Raw genomic sequence first — 22,981 nt, forward strand, 5'->3', positions numbered from 1 at the left:
TTAATTTTTAACACTATGAATGATTCAAATGAAATTGATTTATTGAAATACAATATGACGTGGTGTGATTACAATAGTTCAAAAGAAGTATATATATACTTGTATATAGGCCAGTCAACGAAGGAGTAATTTTGGCGAATAGCGGAAAAAATTCCCAACCAATTTTTTTTTTTTTATAAGTTGAATTAAGATATGTGTAATGACATACTAAAAGTCCTCATCGATTGGACTTGAGCTTTTTTTTTACAGCCTCGCAAAAGTTCAAAAATATGAGCTTTTTTAATTTTTTCAAAAAATATTTAACTTACAAAAAAAGGTTTCGTACAAAAGTTGTTTAAAAGACAATTTTAAACATAAAATGTATCTTATATTTTTTTATTTAAGAAAATATTTTTCGTGTTATATTACATTTAATATGAGTATTAAAATATATTTTCCAATTTTTTTCATTTTACGGTTACTTTTTATCATGTTATACTTACATTAGACACAATTGATTTGACGCTATATTGTTTAAACCCAACTAAACGTTGGGTTTAAACATCAGCTGTCCTCATATCGCATTCAATAACATCCTTCAATCTCTTTTTTGGCCATCCTCTACCTCTTCTTTCTTCAACATTCATTTCTATAACTGTCCTTACAGCTTCCGATTCTTCTCTCCTCATAACATGACTAAATAATCTAAGTCTATTTTCTCTCATCTTATCCACGATTGACGCTACACTTATACTCCCTCTTATATGCTCGTTCCTTATTCTATCTTATCTAGTCACTCCACTCATCCAATTAAGTATTTTCATCTCTACTACACTCATTCTCTGCTCTACTTTCTTATCAACCGCCCAACACTCTGAACCATACATTATAGCTGGTCTCACTACATTGTTGTAGAATTTACCTTTTAGCCTCATTGGAATTCTTTTATCGCATAAGACACCAGACGCTTCTCTCTACTTCAACCACCCGCACTTAATCCTGTGTCTTACAATCTCGTCAATACCACCGATCTTTTGCACTACTGATCCTAAATACTTAATTCCGGGGCAATTGACATGGTATAATTGTTGTTTGGGAATGTACAATTTAACGTTTAGTTGGGTTAAAACAATATAGCGTCAAATCAATTACCTACTCTATTGGTTGTATCTTAATATACACTACAATTTAATGATGCTATAAATAAATAAACTCACACATACACACACATGCATTTATAACATTGTGTCTAATGTAAGTATAACATGATAAAAAGTAACCGTAAAATGAAAAAAATTGGAAAATATATTTTAATACTCATATTAAATGTAATATAACACGAAAAATATTTTCTTAAATAAAAAAATATAAGATACATTTTATGTTTAAAATTGTCTTTTAAACAACTTTTGTACGAAACCTTTTTTTGTAAGTTAAATATTTTTTGAGAAAATTAAAAAAGCTCATATTTTTGAACTTTTGCGAGGCTGTAAAAAAAAAGCTCAAGTCCAATCGATGAGGACTTTTACATATCTTAATTCAACTTAAAAAAAAAAATTTGTTTGGGAATTTTTTCCGCCATTTTTCCTTCGTTGACTGGCCTAATAAAAATAATAATATTAATTTATTGTTTTTTTTTAGATTAATGTTAGAATAATGAAAAATGTTTCATTCACAATATATGATACTACATTAGAACTACTTAAAAATTTGTTACAAACTACAATAACATATTTCAATAAATTAAAAAAATCTGAAGATTTTTTTATATTTTATGAATCAATAGATACGATTTCAGACAATTTTCAAGATATTAACACTTTAATATCAGCAAATCAACAAGTTGAGACATCTAACAAAAAACATGAGTACATAGTTATTTTTATTATAGTGAACGTCGAACCAAATATTATGCATTTAACCTTTACGTATAATTTTTATTATTTTTAGATTCTATGCGTTTTTTTAGTAGTTAAATGTAAACAAATTAAATTTAATTATATAAAAAAATATATGTATCACTTTAAAATAATTGTAATTACAGACACATGCTTATAGTGGAACTTAATATAATAATGCAGTCCATTTTACAAACCCAATTGAATCAATTAAATATTTAATAGATTTCATCACTTTTTGTGAAAAAATATTTTGTGTTTCATAATAATATTTATAAACATACTATTTTAAAACAGGGCTATTTTAAGCTCTTTTTTTACTTTAATTATCATACAAAAATTTATTGAGTATAATATAACAAAGTAATTAAAAATGCAAGTAGATATATATCAATTTTCATTATGTAATAATAATTTTAACTTGTATTAGCTGGAAGAGTGAAATTTTATTGAAAATTAAAATAAACATCCAACAAATCGTTTTAGAGGCCTATATCAATTGTAGTGGTAATATGATTTTTAGTAATAAATTTATTCATTAAAAATAACGTAGTTTATAATTTTATTTATTTCTTTATACTTTAAATATTTAATCACTGGTGACTTAACTCAAAAGCTCCATAAGAGAAGCGGTGGACTAGACCCTCTGTAGCGAAGACTAGTCTCTCAGCGTACCCAAATTAAGTGATGATAATTTTTTTTATCATTATTTAAGATTGAAAATAGTTTTTGAAATTTTTTAAGTCGAGTTCTTATTTTTATGGGATATTATGTTGACCAATTTAGGACCAGAATTTACAATGGTGTATTATACAATAAAAACAAGTTAAAATGAATATTGTCAAGTACACTTTAATAACATTTTTTAAAGAGAATTAATGGTAAATTTGTATCAATAATTATTGGTATTTATGTAGATCATAAAATAACTAAGTAACTAAAATAATAACTTAAAAGTTATTTGAATCGTTATTATTGGTGAATATTTTGTATAATGTTTTTAAAACTGTTTTTATTGATACAAATATATTGTATAAATGTAATAATAAAACTCTGAAAGTTTATTAATTTTTAAAATACATTTTTGATATGGGGTCATTTTAAGATCACATCTTGGGTGTTTCATTAAATAATCTCAAAAATAAATACTTCATTTTATACCTATGACTTTTTGGTTAGCTAGAACCTCTTTAAATCTGGTACTTAATTGGATCCTTCAAAACATTAAAATGTTTAGAACTTCTGATAGAACCTGAACACTTTTTAAAACCAGTAACTAAAAATCCCAAACGTTCTAACCCCTATAAGAATCTCACATAATTCTTAGTTTGAAGGAATGAAAAAATTTGTTTAGATAGTATTATTATATGCTTTGGAAGTTTAAGTTCTGATTATGATTTAACTTTGGTGAATTCAATTAAATGTTTTAATGGCGAATCAATTTTAAGCAATATTTCAATAGCAATAAGTGATTTAACATCGCGGGAATTCGTGTTGTATCCTATGACTTGCATCGCTCATTCTAAAATTTACTTATTGGATTTTGAACAATTTAAAAGGACAACCCAATTAATAATGAAAATTGATTACATAATATTAGATATGTCAATAAAGTATTACAGAATGATTTTATCGCTGTGTAATAAGTATAAAACATATTTTTCTAAATTAGAAAAAAAAAAAAAAACAAATTTCCTAAATGGTAATTTTTTTAATATAAATTAAAATAAACTTAATATAATTTAGTCAAATTGTTTAGAAAAATATTTCTGCGATGATCTTGAAAAAAACAATTTTACCATTTTTAATTCAGAAGATATAAATTTACCAACACTTAATAATGTTATTCATACGAAGAGTAATAATAACAATTTTATAATAACTTTGAAATATTCACAGCCAAGAATAATTACAAAATTTGAAGTTTACCCAATGAATATTCGAGTATATAATACTACTTTTCATCCTTAAGCGTCCACTAGCTATAAAAAAATGTTTTTGAATTCAGTATACTTGTGATTTGAAAATTTCACTGGAGTGTTATGATGAAATAAACAATATTTTTAAAATTTGTGAATGTTTTTCATTTGATAATAAAAAAAAGATTTCACTTAATCGAGAAACTGAAAAAGAAATAGCTTATGTTTGGCGAATCACTATTTTTCAAGAGAAATGTTTGGATTTAATAACTTATGATATTATAAAGTAATATATTTAAAAAGAATAATTTGTTCTTAAATTTTACAGTAAAAAACATTTGACGGGAGTTGGTATTTTTACAAGTAAAGTCAATTGTTACCGGGAAAATGAGTGCCTTATCCTTAATGAATCACTTTGTATATATATACAGGATAATTTTTTTATCATAACCCACTCAATTACTTGCAGAATAATAATAATTTAAACATTTTTTTTTTTTATTATCTTTAGTTACACATTATTCTTGAATTTTTAACTATGTAATACTTTTTAAGTTCATTCCTTATGCCTTGTAAGGGGGTCAACTTTGATATTTGAGTTAATATACATGTATAATACACATGGGATTGTAAATACAGGTAGCTAATTGGATTTTTATGACATTGCTGTCTCAGTCACGGATTGTTTATTATCAATTATGATTATCAATAGATATACTTTCTGTATTGTCAGTTAGTGTATTTATAAACTCATAACAATGTGCCTTACTACAATTGATAATAACAATGCTGTGTACCTGCTAATATCGATGTTATAAAAAACCAATTGGCTACTATATTTGTAATCCCTTGTGTATTATACCTGTATATTAACTCAAAAATTTGAAATTTTAAATGATTATATCTAATGAACGAATTAAGTTATATCAAAAATCCAAATGCCATTTACTATTAAATTAAAAACTCAAACATTTAATTAAATTAAAAATATGTGTTACCATTTAAAAAAACAAAGTTGACCCCCTTACTAGGCATAAGGAATGAACTTAAAAAGTATTACATAGTTAAAAATTCAAGAATAATGTGTAACTAAAGATAATAAAAAAAACAAATTTTTAAATTATTATTATTCTGCAAGTAATTGAGTGGGTTATGATAAAAAAATCATTCTGTATATATATAGGGTGGTCCTTATTTGACCAACTTTAAAAAACTAAAAGGGAAAACCTAACATTTTGTTCTATGTAGTAAATAAAATTTGAGTATTTTAGGACAACTCCTTCACGTGCCTCAAAGGGGTTGCAAAATGACGAAAAAGGGTAGAAATATAGTATTTTGCGTGTATTTTTTTAAATATTAAGATGACAAAAAAAACTATAGAATCAATTTTATAGGAAAACATATTAGCAAAATAAACAGTTTTTACATATATTTACGTATCATTGACCGCTAAGCATAAAAATTAAAAAATACTATTAAAATTTTTTTTTCATTTTTTGACAATATCTCTCTAAATATTGAAAACACAACAAAATTTAAAGACATAAAATATATTTAAACATATACAACTAAAAAAATGATGAAATTATGATTTTTCTATAATACTGAAATTTAAGCATATAAAGTAAAAAATTACTTAATTTTTCTAAAAAATCAAAAATTATTTCTCTATAAATAATTTATAAAATTTATTTCAAACTTCATTTGTTTTAATTTAAATAAGGTAATTAAAAAAAGGTTTATTTTTAACTGCAAATCTTAGTAAAATATAATATTATTGTTGAGCATCTTTTGTTAGAATGTGATATCGTTCGAAAATTAAAAAAAATATATGATAATTGGCCGATTTTCTGGATTTTTTTTTTTTTCTAAACTTCACCAATTATCTTATAATTTTTTTAATTTTCGAACTATATCACAGCAATATTTTGAAGGTATTCTTGCCTTTTTCCAAAATAACAAGATTTCATCAGCAACAAGAGCAGAAATATCATTAAAATCTAAGTGTAGAATCCGAATCTTGTAAAATAATATACGTAAGCAATCGCCTTTGGAAAGTAATTCATTAACTGTTATTTGACTGATCATATAATCTATAAGAAAAATAGGCTGTCACGACATTAAAAAAAAAAACTATGATACACTAAATTATAAAAAAAAATCTTAAATATTAACTTCAAAATAGCGACAGATTTTAAAATGAAAATTTAAGTAATAAGATTATTATTGTCTTTTACATAGTATCAATAATTTAAGAGTCATTGGAATGAGGCAAAGAAAAATAGAATGAAAATGTGATAAAAGCTGCTAGATATAATCATTTAAGTTAATATATTTACAAACAAATATTAATAAATATTATTAACAAAAATATAATTGAAAAAAAATTATTTTAAAATAAAATAGCTTCCACAAAGAAATCTTTATTTTTGTTGACGGATACGTATTAAAAGTTGTAGCGTAACCTCATAACTGTATTAAGTTAAATTAATTTATGTTACACCATATAAAATGAGTGTCACCTGTATTCAAAATAGTAAAATAATAATAGAAATTTAGTCTAAAATCATTTAACTTTAACAGACGATCGATTGATCGGAAAAAAATATTTTAAGAGCAAAGTTGTTTCTATTTTTATTTTAAATCATAATAACAAATTCAAAATAGGGGTTCCATTTAAGAAAATTCAAGTTAATGTTTTTTAAGGGATGAAAAAATTATAATAAGTATTTTATAAAATAACCTTTAGATTATTTTACCATTTAATAATAATATATAAAACATTAAACTTAACCAAATACTTTATTTTTTAGGAAAAACATTAAAATTTACTCATTTTTTTCATCACGATTTATTCCTGATTATCAATATTCAATTGATGTTTCAACGACAAAAGTTTGTAAAATATTAAAGAATAAATAAATTAACAAATAAAAATAAAAATTTAATTTTTTATAATTTGAAGATAAATATTTTGAGTAGCATACAAAAAAATCAGATAATTCCAAGATTTGAATTAATTCCTGATCTTTTGCAATCGCATCCATTAGTTATTATTCAGTTAGAAAAAATACATGCTAGTATATCGTGTTATGAAGGTAATGAAATATTACAAAAAAATTATTTTTCGTTACATTTTATTATATAATAATAAAAAAAATGAAAATATTTTACATTATGCAGGTAATATAAATATTTCTACTGAAGCAAAAATTATAATAGACTTGATAGTATATGAAAATGCGCTGCAAACAACAATTTTAAAATTATATTTTCAATGTACAAAACAAAACTTTTTAAATAAAAGTATGTGCGATATCATTTATTTTTTTTTGAATTATACTTAAATTTTTATCTAGAGGAAAATGATGTTATCATTGAAACAAGTTCTATCTCAGTAGAACTTGGACCAAGTACAATTAATTCTCTTTACAAAGCAATTCAAAATTGGAGCAATAATTACTACGATGTGAATCCATATATAGTATTTAATGACACTATTTATAAAATAATGTAAGTATATAATAATAAAATAAATAAATAACTTTATACCTTATAAGGGTATTAAATTAATTTTTCAAATGGAAATATATAGTTTTTATATATATATATATATTTTTATTTACTAAAAATTATTATTATTATTTTATAGCATTGGACTTTATAACTTCGTTTATAGGTTATAACACTATGAGTTTCAATTTTTGAAATTAAAATCCATTTATAACATTCGAGGAATTATAAATTCAGTTAGCTTGTTTACGACCACATTATTCAAAAACACAAAATGGTTAGTGCCAATTATAACACTATTGAGTCATAACGACAATAATCGCTACATTACTCAACTTTAATTAATTAATAATGAAATGGACCGTTATAATCGAATCCATTTACCTATATCGGTTATTATAATTCCTCGCATGATATTCAAATATTTTTACTCAAATATTAAAATATTCAAAGTATTATGCTAAAGAATGGATTAAGTTATATTGAAAATTCAAACGCCATTTAATATAAAAAAATCTTCAATGTTTTATGAACAATATTTATTGATTTTTGTGACCGGATTGGTACGATAGACAAAATGAAGAGCTAATGCGCTTAAATATTAGTTGCTATTTATTATATTTAAATATATATTTACACTTATAATTAACTTTATGACTTAAATGGATAAGATGATGTAAGGGGTACCTGACAATGAGGATGCGGTGATAGGTGGAGATATGAATGGGGATGTAGGTAATGAGAGGAAGAGATTTGAAAGAGTATATAGAGGGTATGATTTTAGTGGGAAGAATGAAGCTGGAGAAAGAATACTGGATTTCGCAGTATCGTATTATCTTGTTGTAGTTAATACTTCTTTTAGAAAGAGGTAAGAACGTTATACAGCTTATAAGAGTTTGAGTATTAAATCACAGATTGATTATTTTTGTGGAAGAGGGAGAGCGTAAAACGAGTAAAGTATTGTAAATTTATACCAGACGAAAGTGTAACTACATAGCATAGACTGATGGTAATGGAGTTTTAGTGTACTGTTAAAAGAATATGCAAAAACAGAAGGAACACGGAAGAAAAATTGAAAATTAGTTGGTGGAATTTGAAAGGGGAAATAGAAAAAGAGTTTGTCAAGACGGTAAAAGAGAGGACGGTGTGGAATATCGAAGAAGACATAAATGATGTGTGGAATAGATTTGCTAGTTGTGTTAAGAATATTTCAAAGGAGATTGTTGGTGAGAGTAGGAGTAGAATGCTAGGAAACAAGGTGGTGGGATGAGGACGTTAAAAAAATCATAGAAAGTAAGAAAAAGCAATTCACAGTATGGCAGAAGAGCAAAATGAGAAAAAATTGGATAGAGTATAAACGCTTCTGCAAAGAAGCCCAGTGTAAGACAAGTAAGGTGAAGTATAAGAGGTATGATAAACTAAGAACAAAGGATGGCGAAAAAGAAATCTATAGACTTGTAAAAGTAAGAGAAAAAAGGTCTAAACATTATCATTATGTAAGGTGTACAAAATGTGTTGATAAGAGGTTGCCATCCAGTGATGATAATGTGAAGAATAGGTGGAAAGTGTTTTTTGAAAAATTAATAAATGAGGAGTATCCAAAAGTGACATTAGAGAATATCTCTTGGAACAAAGGACTGGTAGATTTAATTAGTCATAAATATAAATAGTATGGGAGGCTGTGGCATTAATAAAAATAAATAAAACAGTAGGAAAATATAGAGGCCTAAAGCTTATGAGTCATTTTATGAATATTTGAAAAAGGTAATAGATAAGAGAATAAGAAATAAGACATCGGTACCTAAAAGCCAGTTTGAATTTATGCCTGGAAAATCAACAATGGAGCCATTATATTATAATTATATTATATTATATTTGTGTGAGGCAACAAATAGAAAAGTTTAGGGAAAAAAAGAAAAAGCTTTGTATAATATTTATAGATTTGGAGAAAGTGTATGTTAGAGTATCGAGAGAGCTTCTAAAGTGGGCATTTATGAGAAAAGAAGTCCCGAAAAGGTACATTAATATAATAGAGGATATGAATGATGGAACTTGTACAAGGATAAAAAGTGTGGGAGGAGTAATGGAAGGTTTTCGGGTAAGAGTAGGAGTGCATCAGGGACCTGCTTTAAACCCTTAATTATTCTCTATAGAGATGGATTAAATTACTAAAGAAATACAAGGAGAGGTGCTGTGGTGCATGTTGTTTACTGACGATCTAGTGTTAGTAGAAGAAAAAAGGGAGGAAATCAGAGGCTAGAGGTGTGGAGATCAGCTCTTGAAGAAAAGGGTTTAAGAATAAGTAGGAGTAAGACAGAGTATATAGAATACGAGTTTGATAAAGGAGAACGCGAGGTAGGTGAAATGAGGGAGTCAGTGACAATAGGCGAGAGTGTGAATGGGAAGGTGGAAAGTTTTAAGTATTTAGGATCAGTTGTGCAAAAGAGCAGTGGTATTGGTGAGGATGTAAGACACAGGATTATGTGCCGGTGGTTGAAATGGAGAGAAGCATCTAGTGTCTTGTACGATAAAAGTATTCCTATAAGACTGAAAGGTAAATTCTACAAAACTGTAGTGAGACCAGCTATGATGTATGGTTCAGAGTGTTGGGCGGTTGAAAAGAAAGTAAAACAGAGAAAGAGTGTAGTAGAGATGAGAATACTTAGATCAGTGGTTCTCAACCTTTTTGTATTCGTGTCACCCATATCCACAAGAACCCAATACTAAATCTCCCTAACATCAAATTAATAATTATATAAAATACAATTCCTATAAAAAATACAGTACCCAGAAATGTAACAACGCATATTACTTCAACTTTAGTGTTATATAAACATTGACATTTTAAACCCTGCTGATTTTTACATAGTTGTGGAATTCGAGGATTGATGGTTGAAAGAGCGAGTCTCATATCATCTTCTAGTGTTGTTTTTATAAGTCTTTGGCTTGGTTGGGTTTTTTGTTTTAATATTCGTGAGTAAATCCATATTCACATAACCAGGACGTTAAAAATTGAAGTAGTACTTCAACAGCTTTTGTTGATAGTCGAGGGTATTCACTGTGAAGACTAACCCAAAAGCAGTTCAACGAGTCTTCTTTAAATATTAGTTGGAGCGTACGGTCATTTTTTAGCTCCACAGCTTCCTGCTGTAATTTACAATCATATGTGTGCACCATAGAACTAAATGGATTACGAATCCAGTCATACCGTTCGACGTTCCAGTCTGGGAAATAATATTTTAATGACATTTGCAAGGCCTACAAGTGATTTTCTATGATTTCCAGAACTTCAGGATTGGAGTTTTCTTAGTTTTTAAATAATGGAAACATGGTTGTGTTCCCTTAATCTAAGTTTTTACACCACACAGAGATTATTTCCTGAAAACTTGAAAGTTCATCGGTGGAAGCTAATACATTTTCTAATGGCCCTTGCAAACCAGAATTAACCAAGTTGAGATGATGAAAAATTTCAGCCAAATACGCAAATTTTGATATCCAATCTTCATCTTCCATAAAACTTGTAAATTCTTCGTTCTTTCTGCCATGAAAAACAATCAATGGTCCTTTTTAAGTTCATAGAGACGTGCTAAAACTTTTCCTCTAGATAACCACCTCACTTCGGTATGGTATAACAAATTTGTGAAATCAGCAAATTTCGGTGAAAATTCTACTTTTCAAGGGCTTTCCTTTAATGTAGTTGACAATACGGACAGCATTGAGTACACTACCCAACGTTTTTGTCATTAGCGCTTCTCTGTGGATGAAACAGTGAGTTTTAACGATTAATGGGTATTTCATTTTAGCGTGTGTAACAAACTCTTTGATACTACCAGTCATACTTGGAGCTCCATCAGTGCAAATTCCAACACAGTCACTCCACAATATTCCATTATTTTCAAAAAAAAACATTTTTTGTTTCGAAAATGTCTTTACCTTTTGTATTTGTTTTTAACTCTTTCAGACTGATACATACAATTCATCATACAACCGACACTTTAGTATGTTTTGACGGCCGATCAGTCGATAGGGAATTCTGACTCTGTTTTAAAGTCCCAGAAGTTGATGATGTGTCTTCACTCTGATTTGATATTCCAAAAGTCGATGATGAGCTTGCAATCTGTTTTGAGGTCTGAGTAATAAATTTATCCATTTTGTAGCAAAATAATATTTAATAATAATATTGTCGATTTTTCACAAATAAGTTATTATTAACTGCACTTGTTAACGAAAAATAAACACTGTCAAACACTTTATACTAACGACAGAAAACTGACTGAAACTCGTTTCAGATAACGCAGCGTTGTCACACGTCTAACGGACGTAATTATCGGATCTATAGTGTTAACTATGAAGTGTATACTATAAATAGAAATAATGTAGAGATAAGAATTTTGTGGTACCTGTGCCGTTTAGTTTAAACAATTATTGCGTTGTTTAAAAATGTTAGCATTCACATGATGTTACAGTAAAACGTTTTTTTTCGAAAAAATTTCAATATTTTTAAAATTTTCTCGAGACTTTCGTGTCACCCCTACACCGCATCCATGTTACGCCGGTTTAGAACCACTGACTTAGCTATGATGTATGGTTCAAAGTGTTGATAAGAAAGTAGAACAGAGAATAAGTGTAGCAGAGATGAGAATGCTTAGATGGTTGAGAAGAGTGACTAGAGAAGATAGGATAAGGAACGAGCATATAAGATTGAGTATAGATGTAGCGTCAATCGTGGATAAAATGGGGGAGAAAATAGACTTAAATGATTTGGTCATGTTATAAGGAGAGAAGAATCGGAAGCTGAAAGCACAGCCGTAGAAATGAATGTTGAAGGAAGAAGAGATAAAGGAAGACCAAAAAAGAGATGGAGAGATGTTATTGAATGCAATATGAGGACAGCTGATGTGAGCGTAGAGGATGTAGAAGATGGTGTCAAGTGAAAGTATAGAATAAGAGTGGCCGATCCCAAATAGTTGGGATTAAGGTGAGGAAGAAGAAGATCTTATTATATAATATAACAATAAAATGCTGAAAAAATGTATTTTATAGTTCATTTTGAAGTTTTCAATGAATCATCTCTTGTGGGCAGGTAAAGGGTCAGATTTATAAATAAAAAACACAAAATGATAAGTAAATATCTTATGTATCTATAAAATAAAATTGAAAAAAATGTCGAAAATTAGTGAATTTGAATTTGTAATTTTTTTGGATATTTCTCCATTTACGTGAAACGAGAGAAATTTTTTCAATTTTTGAAGATAATGTCCTCGACTAAATACGATTTGTGATCTTTTGACGTATCGTTGACAGAAATTGTTTCGGTGAGGGTTGAAAAAAGTGGTAACAGACACAAAAAAATTGAAACCCTCTCAGCTTTGTATTGAAGCTAAAATTAGTATGATTTTTAATTTGTTTACTTTGATAATTAGGTTTGGCCAAGAAAACACAAATGAAATAATAATACTCGATAGCTTACAATGTTGCCATTATAGATGGTACAAACCTACTACAAAATATTCTTTAAAATTTTCAATGTGTATTCCAAATAAAGAGTAATAGTCAAATTATATTTATATTGTAATAACCTGTCTTACATTTTTAAAAAATTATTTAGAATAATTTGGAGTTGTTCAATTGCTGTTAATATTAATTCTTTAAAGAAATTTACTTTTAAATCAGACCACGGGTTTTACATTATACTGGTTCTTGTAAAACGCAAATCTCCTATTTTAACTGAGGTAAAAATATATTTCATTAAACAAGGAAGTGTATTAATTTATTAGTTCAGATTACAGTAAAAAGTATGTTAAGTATAGCAAATAAAACTAAATATTCATTGAAGGCGCGGATATCAAATTTTAGTTATGGTAAAATCATTTATAATGATATTCAGCACATTTTTAATATTTCATCTAATTACACAACACCATCGGCAACGATTGATACGAAGTGTAAAATTTTTATTGAAATATGTCATGAAGATACTAATAATCATTGGTCTGATAAAATTTGTGTGCTTGATCAAAACATTGTACCTAAAAAATATAATTATATACATTTAAAAAGTAAATATTGATAAGTTTTTTAACATTTAAACGGTATTGACTATCTTCAGTTCCAGATAAAACAGATAATGACTTATACCATATTATTTGTTGTTCTTTAATAATTGAAAACAAAGATGGAATTGATCGTATGCTGGTAAGTGTATATTTTATATACTAATACATAAATAAAAATACTAATTTAAATAAAAGATATTACTATCGCCCATGAATATGATACAAACGTATTTACCAATCAGTGTTAAAATTTACATAAAAAATATGACCTCCGATTTCAAAGAAACTACAATTTTACAAGTAGATTCAGCTTTGAATCGCGAAAATGCTCAACATTTTGATTTGCCACACAGTAAAAATAACATCTCAAACAAATTTATGGTTTCATTGAAGTAAGTTATATTAATTTATATTTTTTAATTTTTAAATAGTTATGTGTATATTAGTTGATTTTAGTTAATTTAAAGTATAAAATATATTCTATTAAAAATCGGTGCATAATATAATATTAATTAATTAATCAAGCATAATGATATCTGACAGTGATTAAAATCACTATCAAAATAAAACGCTTCGATGCAAATCTTTAGATAGTGTTTAATTTTAAAAATTGTTGGATTATTCCAAATGCTACATGATCTGCTAGTTCCTTATTAATATCCTATTTAAGATAAAGTATGTCAAATGAAAATGGGATTATTAAAAAATATTTTTTCTCACTTATAACACTTTTCAATAAGTTATAGCATTATAAAGTTAAAAATGTAAAATACAAAATCGAGAATTTTCACACAAAAATAGCATTCGGTATCCATTTTCACCATGAAGACAAGTCCAGAGGTCAATTTTTTTTTTATAATAAAGTATATTACATTAGCTTTAATTTAATATATATATAAAAGTGTCAGACCTTCCGGAACATTTTTAAAAGTTAAGTTGAAAAAGTTATTTTTTTGTGAAAAAGTTGTCATTTTAAATCCCCCCTGGGGCAGGTTAAGTGTCAGATTTACAAAATAAATTTACCAAATGATATGTAAAGACATCAAGCATCTATAAAAAAAAAAATTAAATTTATATGTTCATTTTTGAAAAAGTTACGGCAGTTTTTAGTTGAAAAAATTTCGAAAATTAGCGATTTTTAAATTTGTAATTTTTTTGGAGGTTTCCCCCATTTACGGGGAACGAGGGAAATTTTTTCAATTTTTAAGGGTAATGTCTTTAATTAGATACGATTTGTGATCTTTTGATGTCATAGTAAAAATCAATACCTTCTCAGCTTCGCATCGAAGCTAAAAATATAAATAAACATTTTTTTCCCTGAAGGGATAAAAAAATTTTTTATTTAACTTCATATTATTGTAGAGTTTTTTAAACTTAATAATTTTTCTTTTTACAAAAATTTTAAATTTTTAATAGTTTCTGAGAAAAATAAGTGTCTTACCAGATTTCGATCACCCTGTATAAGTAATTATAATAAAAAAATTGATTTTAATTATATCAATAGTTCTGAGTAAAAGTATATTATTTTTAATTCACGACCAATTTACCATAAATATTTTTTATTAACTCAGGCCAAAATTATACTTATTTAGGGCCTTGGAGTCAGAATTTTTAATGGTCTCCAAGAAACTTTTTTTTGTTAAATTCTGTACTTTTTTATAGAATAATGTTTTTAAGTACAACACAAATTATAACTGCATAAGAAAAAAATATTAATTATAATAATATAACTTCGAATATTTTAAGTTATTAATTGAATTAGAAATACAAGAATAGGTTCCTTTTTCTTTGTTGGACCCTATTTCTTGTAAGCGTGAGGATCGTGACGCTTGTTTGCCCCATAGTCTGAGCCTGTATTAATTTAAAACAAATTCAAAACAGTATATAAAATGAATTTGTTTTATTTTATAATTGATGAATTTAATAAAAAATTACAAAACATAGTAAAGACTTCGACGAAAGTTCATCTATAATATTTCAAAATCACAATGAAGAATTCATTAATAACAATTCGAATAAAAATGAAATAGAATCAATTAAACTATCAATTGATGAAATATTAAATGATGTATATCCAAATAAAAAATTAAATTTAAAATGGCCATTTATTGGATATGAATTTAACAATGTCCAATGGAAACAAGGATATTCACTCAACTCATATGCATCTATATCAGTATAAAAAAAATATGTTTTACTATTTATAATTATTTAATATAAATTTGTATTGACAGCGATGTGTGGATGCAAACTTTGGTGGACTATGTACACAATTATTTCTAGTGAAGCCATGGGCTTTATTTATTAATACATCAGGGCAAAGAATTACTTTATTCTTACAAAGTGCTCCAAATATTGTTTATTGCATTTTGGATAACATGAATGTAGTTAATCCTCAAGAATTCAAAGTACTTTCATCAGTATAAAATTCTAATTTTATACTGATTGATCAGTTAGGAATTAAGTTAATCAAAAGGATGCTACGTTTAATGTTTAATAAAATAAAATTCAAATTTCTGTGGTTTATGATAATAAAAAGATAAAAGTTTCTAATAAACTTTTTATCTTTATTTCTTTAAACTATAACAAATCTTCGTTCAAAATTTTAAAAATTCCACTATTTCAACATTTTTTTTTAAAACTAACTATTTTAGCAATCTGAACATTAATTGGTTATCCAATAATTAAAAGTTTAAAAGTGAATCATTATTCTTAACATACTAATTAAATATCTCTAAATATGCTCGTAGTTTGAAGTTTTAACATTTTATCAATTAACCTTTTCTTTGCTTTTATATTAATAATTTTAGGGGAAATTTTTCATTACATTAAATGATGAAATAAAATTTCCTTCAGAATTAATAAACATTCAAGAACAAAATATTGAGGGCGAAAATGATTTAATTACCATAGAAGTACATAGTCGTTTTTCATTAAAATGTAGGAACTCAGTAAGTATAATTCTTACGTGTAATAATATATAAAAATAGTCAAAGCAATAATTTTTAGATAGGTTTCTTGGATATTTGTTTTTCATATTTTAAAGGTGTAAAAATTTTACATTTTCGGAGTTCATATTTAGCTACTAACTATAGCTCAAAAGATATAGCATTATGTGTCACATGCTCAATGCCTTCATCACATTTATTGAATATACCCAAAAATATCAATCAATTATCAATTATTTTACCAAAAAAACAAAAAAACTTGTAAGGATAAAAATTATTAAACTTTTATAATTATTATAATTGTAATAATTTTAAATATATAGATGTAAACCAGTGGCCATTTGGAGATTAGTTGATTCTCCAATTAGCGAAGTAGTTGTTGAGAATTTAAATCAATACCTTATATTTGTTTTGAATGGACTTCTAAGTTGTCCAATCATGTTATCTGAATTACGTGGTGAGGAATTTCCTATACCAGTGGTATTTTCCTCATTTAGTGTAGAGGATGATCCCATGATTTGTGTTACATTATCATGCCATAATAAACAACATATTATAAACATACTTGATAATCAACATCAACATATGGTATTGAATAATTTTTGTGATCATACATTAATAATATCAAAAAATCCTAATTGTGAAACATTTTCGAAACATTGGAAGTGGATATATAGAATTCAAAAAAATCAAAATAGCACTTTATCTTTAAAGGGACTTAGCAATAAACAATTTTCAATTTTGTATCTGAATAAGTTAATGGGAAATTCAAAAACTGGTAGATATTTTCTTACAATGAAAATAAAAAAATTATATTTATTTAAAAAAATATACAGTATAGTTAACTATAATATAGATTACTCATGAGTAGGGTTTGAATGCATAAGACCTACCCCATTATTTTTTCCATGAATTAATTATACGTAAAAAACATTTTGTTACAAGGAAATATGAACAACCCAACCTATGCTACTTGTTATTTTTAATAGTTAGTATTAGTATAAAAATATAACTGTTAAAATTATAGTCAATTATTTACTAAGCCTTAATTGTATCTTCATTGAGATATCCTAATATTTAAAAATTTCATCGAATTATAAAAGTAGTTAAATTAATAATAAATCTACTTCATTGGATTCTTTGATTAAATGTATAATATATTATATTATATGTTCATAGATTTATCACAGTTAAAATGTTTGGGAAGTATAATTATAAAAAATGAAGAATGCCACTATCTAAAAAAGATATCTAATCAAAATATTGATGTGATAATAAATAAAGTATTGTTTACTTGGAATATTACCATAAAACCAATTATACAGATTAGTAAATCAAATCATTTTTTATGTAAGTATACATTATTATTTAAGTTAACCGTTATTCATTAAGTTTTGAATGTATTTAGCACTTAACTCAGAAGAAAAAGGATGCTTGAATAAAGAACAAAATTCATTAAATGATCATGGTACTTATAAATATATATATACAGGTTATTCACGATGTACTAAAAATCTATATACCATTTCTTATAGTATTCTTATTTGTATACTACGTTAAAAGAATACTTTATATTACTTGTCTCTAATAGGAAAAAATATATAAGTAATTATTTTTTTAGAATTTCAAATAAATTATTTTGAGCTCTTTCCTTTTTATATAAAAATAAGTCGATAACGACTTTAGGACAAGTACATACTTAATTATATTAATTTTAATGCATAAAGTGGATATAAAACGTAGGCGGAGTATAAGTACACCAATAAAGAGCTAAAAGCATATTCACTATTACATACTCACATTATGTATTAAAATGCTTATAATTAAATAGATGCTTGTATAAAAATTATTAACGACCCATCAACATTTTTTGTAAAAAGTACTAAAAAGCTATTTTGAGGAGATATTTTATTTATATTATTTTTATTAGTGATAAATAATAAAAATATATTTAAACATAATCTAAGAAAATAAAAGTTATTAAAAAAAAATAAATTTCGATAAACTAATAAATGCACTAAATATAAGCATTATTGGTTAGATTTAGACAATTTGCTGAGACAATTTTATATATTAATGAAACGATTATTTTTAAAACAATTTTTTATATAATTAAGTACCTTAATCAGGCCCTTATAATTATAAATATTTAAAAAAATTAATTTGAAAAATCTTAAAAAAATACTAGTATTGCTAAGTTTTACTACCATTCTTTGTAAATCGCTCAAAAAGTTGCACAAGTTTAATGTGGTAATGATTTTTTTAAAAATTCTGATTATATTATCACAACATTTTATATAGAAAATCGAATATTTCTTAAAATTTAGTTTACTATTAAAACATTAACAAAATTAATATTTTGAAATTAAATAAAAATATTAACTTATTTTATTAAAAAAAAAAGCAACAGACGCAAAAAAACATATCAAAGTAAAATTAAGGCTTTTAATTAGTTTTAATAAAATTTTACTGCTTAAAATAAACTTAACATAATTGTGTATTAAACTAATTTTGTATATTAATTATTGTTCTTAATTTTATTGAAGATGTGTGGAAAAATATTAATTGCTATATTTCAGAGATATCAATTAGTTTATTCGCAGATGAAATATACTCCAATAGCTTTCTTGCTATAAAAGTAAAAGATATCCTCATCTATTTAAACTCACTTAAAGTAATGATAAAACTCTTCATTTGATAATCCTCATATTAAAATATTTAATATGTTTTCATTGAGTATCTCTAAAAATAGGATTGTCAAAATAAAGAATATGAATTTATTTTGTCATTTGGACATTTACAAATAGATAATCAACGATATTCAAGTAGTAATTATAAATTTCCGTCAATATTAAAAACAAAACATAACAATTTTCAAAAATTAGTCAATGAGACAACTGATATTTCAAACAATACTTCAAAAAAATTCAGTGATGTAAGAAATACTGAATCAAAATTTGTTATTTCATCTATATTGGCCAAAAAAAACAATAAATCCATTGGTACTATATATATATATATATATAAATATAAATATATGTATTCTTAAGAGGGCGTTCAAGTAATTTTTTTTGGCGCATCAAAACCTGTCTCGGGAGAACGATTCTGAAGGATTTGGAAGTCGCAAAAAAATTATTAATATGTGAAATTAAACATGACAAGGTTATTTACATTTTTATATGAGCAGTTTTTTAAGTTTTTTTAATTTGACTTCGATAACTTTTTCAACAATGGATTAATAAAAACAAATATTTTTCTTTGTAAATACCTAAATAAAAGTATTATTTCTAGAACTCTTAAATATTAAAGTGAAAAATTTCTAGTTTTTATATGCATGTCTAAAATTTGAACTTACCCCTGTATAAATGGAAATAGTCCAATTTAAATAAAAAAGTATGTCGGATGAAAGGGGTATATAAAAAATATTTATGAAATAATATTCTATTAATTCATACATTTTTCAAAAAGTTATAGCAATATAAATTTAAAAATATAAAATCGAGAATTTTTCCACAAAAATCGAATGATTTTCTTTAATTTTGATGTCCGTTTTCAATACAAATACAAGTTCATACATAAGCTTTAATTTAATATATATAAGTGTCAGGGTGCCCTGAACTATTTAAAAAGTTAAATTGAAAAAGTTTTTGTGAAAAATTAAATTTTTAAATACCCCACTCTGGGTTGGTAAAAGGTCAGATTTACAAAAAAATATGTAGATAATGATAAGTAAATATCTAATGTATGTTTAAAAAAAAAACATTATGTGTTAATTGTTCATTTTTAAACATTTTGTAGCAGTTTACAAAAAAAAATTGAAAAAATGTTGAATATTACAGATTTTTAAAATTATAATTTTTTTGGGAATTTCCTTTATATACGGGAAACGTGGGAATTTTAAATTTTTGAGGGTTATGTCTTTGACTATACACAATTTGTGATCTTTTGATGTATTGTTCATTAAAATCGGTCCTGTGGCCGGTAATAGACTCAAAAAAAAAAAACAACAGAGTAAATTTTTATACCTTCTCAGTTTTGCATCGGAACTAAAAAGTTATTATGGTAACACAATCNCGAACTCATCGTCAATATATATATACATAAAACTTTAGTAAACCTTTGTGTCTACGTTGGGGTACTACCGACGTACGACATATGGTAACACAAATAATGAAACAAATGTAAAACGATTCACTGGGGGTGGTCAGCAAAGCCGGTAGTGGGGACTAATGCTTTGACTTTGCCGCTGATATGGAACATCTTAATTATTGTATGCAAATCTTTTTTACTTGGACGTCCACCTAGGGACTAATTTATTGTATTTATTATTAATCTGACCATTTTCACATTTTAACTATTTATAACATTGTTTTGTTTTAGTAATTTTGGATTTAGAAATTTCTTTACCAAAATTATATGTGTATTTTGAATACGAATTTTATGTTCTAATATTAAATCACTTATTTATGTTTGAAAAACTTAAATTTGATATAAACGACCCAAAAGTCATATCTGATGATCATTTGCCTTTGATTCAAAAAACATATAATAGAAACATATACCAACAATTCATGTTAAGAAAACTATTATTAAAGCCATTTGTTCTCAATTTAAGTATAAGCTGGAAAAATGTATGTCATATATCTTTTGATTACTTACAATTGAATTTTCAAGAATTTATAAAAATTAATGTACAAATGTCTCGAAAACAATTATTTAAATGTTTAATTATACATTATTATACAACATTAATACAAAATGTCGGACAAGTATTAGGTTTAATTGACTTAGTAGGAGCTCCAAGAAATTTGTCGTGTATTATAAGAGATGGTATATCTCAATTTATTGATTCCTCAAAACAAGGAATAGGTCAAGGTGTTGCATATTCAATTTATGGAATAATTAAAGACACTACGATATTTATAATAAAATTAGCTGATGGCTTATACATGTCAGTATTAAAGTTTGTTTTTAGCTGGTCAAAAACATTCATAGGATTTCAAACTTCACAATTGTTTGACTTGAAATTACAAAAGTCGATTGTATGTACTTAATAATATAATATTCTAATAATATTACCAAATATTAATACACAACAATTTTCAGATTCAAAATGGAGTGATGGAAAAAAAATTTTATGAATCCAATTTGTGGTACTATACTTTTTTAGAACTTTTTAAAAAAACTAATTTCGTAAAAATATATAAAGTTACCTTTGTAAATTGAAGTTACATTTCCAGAATATAAACGGATTTTATCAATATTTTTATTAGCTAGTCCTCCTGAAGATCCTTATTAACAAATTCAATTCCATCACAAACTGATGCTTTATTTATTTCAACAAATTTATTGTTAATTTAATAAAAAAGAATAATTAGAATAATTTTATGTTTTTCAGGTGTAATTTATTGTTAAATTTAAATTCTGATGACAAAGTACTTGTAATTGCGAAATTAAAGGATGTTATTTTTGAAAAAAAGTTTCAAAATATGGTTATGATATTAACAAAACAATTTTTATACTTCTTAAATGAACAATTGGAGTGTATTGAAAAATCAGCTATGTCTGGAGTAATTTTTTTAAACTCTGATTATGATTTAAAAGACATATTCCTTAATAATGAGGTTAAACGATCATTATCACGTTTATGATTTATTTTTTTATATTTGTAAATTTATTGTAGGCTAGTATTTGTATATTAAAAGAAGCCAAACGATCTAATACCTTGGATTTGGATGAAATTATTGATGATAACATTATAGTATTTACAGATACTATTACTTTCAATATTTTTGAAGGAGTCATTAAATCATACATTTTTAAAACTAATAATTTGGAATAAAAACTATTCAATGGCTATTATAACTCTTAAAATTCTTAATTATTACTGTGTATTTTTAATTTATCTTTTACTTAATATTTCTTTTATTATAAAATTATTCTTAGAATTTTTGTAGCATTAAGAGAGTATTTAGTTTGAAGTGTATTAATATACATAAATAAGTCTTAAGCTTGTCATACGGCTTACGTATATATTCCTACCGCCGTTTAAACCTCAGGTATAACGTTAGTCCGACCTGCCCGCCCACAAAACAGCTATACCTTGAGCATGATACGTTTACGTACTTAAGTCACATTATTTGTATATATATATTCTAATTACTATTAAAATTTATATATTAACACGCTTTATTCTAATTAAGAGATATAAAGTATTCATTTTGATTACGAGGTATGATTTCCGTGTCGTCATTTTTCGTCACTACCTCCACTTTCCGGGAGTGAGTAATTTGCGCGCCTGCTGCTTTTCTTGGATGTGGTAGCCGTTTCTCAGACTCCCTCCCCGGAATTGAACCCTGATTTCCCGTTACCTGTTATAACCATGATATTGATAGTAACTACTATCATAACATGAAACTAAAGAGTAAAAAATAAATTTAGTTTAAAAAAACTAAAAAAACATGCTTTTAAAGTACATCAAACTAAAAAACCGTTTATAATTTTTTGTTTTTTTATCGGGCAAAAAATCATCTTCTGACACAATAGTGTCAACAACTCATTATTTTTGTCGCTGACCGGTGGATAAAACGACAAGAGAGAATAAATATAATTAAAATCTAAGTGTTTATCGGTATTGAAATAATTCACCAAAATTATATAAATAATTT

At 25.8% G+C, this 22,981-nt stretch overlaps 1 protein-coding gene across 1 annotated transcript; it reads left to right on the top strand.

Moving 5' to 3' along the window:
- The first annotated feature begins 23 nt into the window (after positions 1-23).
- Positions 24-22,286, top strand: LOC126899753 (uncharacterized). The gene is made up of 20 exons (XM_050674917.1): positions 24-87; positions 1,621-1,847; positions 2,308-2,384; positions 6,610-6,691; positions 6,762-6,894; positions 6,980-7,102; positions 7,156-7,309; positions 13,419-13,504; positions 13,608-13,757; positions 16,176-16,316; positions 16,379-16,574; positions 16,637-17,091; positions 17,493-17,663; positions 17,722-17,781; positions 18,860-18,987; positions 19,066-19,315; positions 20,694-21,355; positions 21,420-21,466; positions 21,712-21,937; positions 21,997-22,286. The coding sequence occupies exons 11-20, from the start codon at positions 16,495-16,497 to the stop codon at positions 22,153-22,155; spliced, it is 2,238 nt and encodes a 745-aa protein (XP_050530874.1). The 5' UTR covers positions 24-87; positions 1,621-1,847; positions 2,308-2,384; positions 6,610-6,691; positions 6,762-6,894; positions 6,980-7,102; positions 7,156-7,309; positions 13,419-13,504; positions 13,608-13,757; positions 16,176-16,316; positions 16,379-16,494; the 3' UTR covers positions 22,156-22,286.
- The last annotated feature ends 695 nt before the right edge of the window (positions 22,287-22,981 follow it).

Source organism: Daktulosphaira vitifoliae, unplaced genomic scaffold, assembly GCF_025091365.1.
Source record: "Daktulosphaira vitifoliae isolate Bord-2020 unplaced genomic scaffold, ASM2509136v1 Scaffold_2, whole genome shotgun sequence".
Taxonomy (NCBI): domain Eukaryota; kingdom Metazoa; phylum Arthropoda; class Insecta; order Hemiptera; family Phylloxeridae; genus Daktulosphaira; species Daktulosphaira vitifoliae.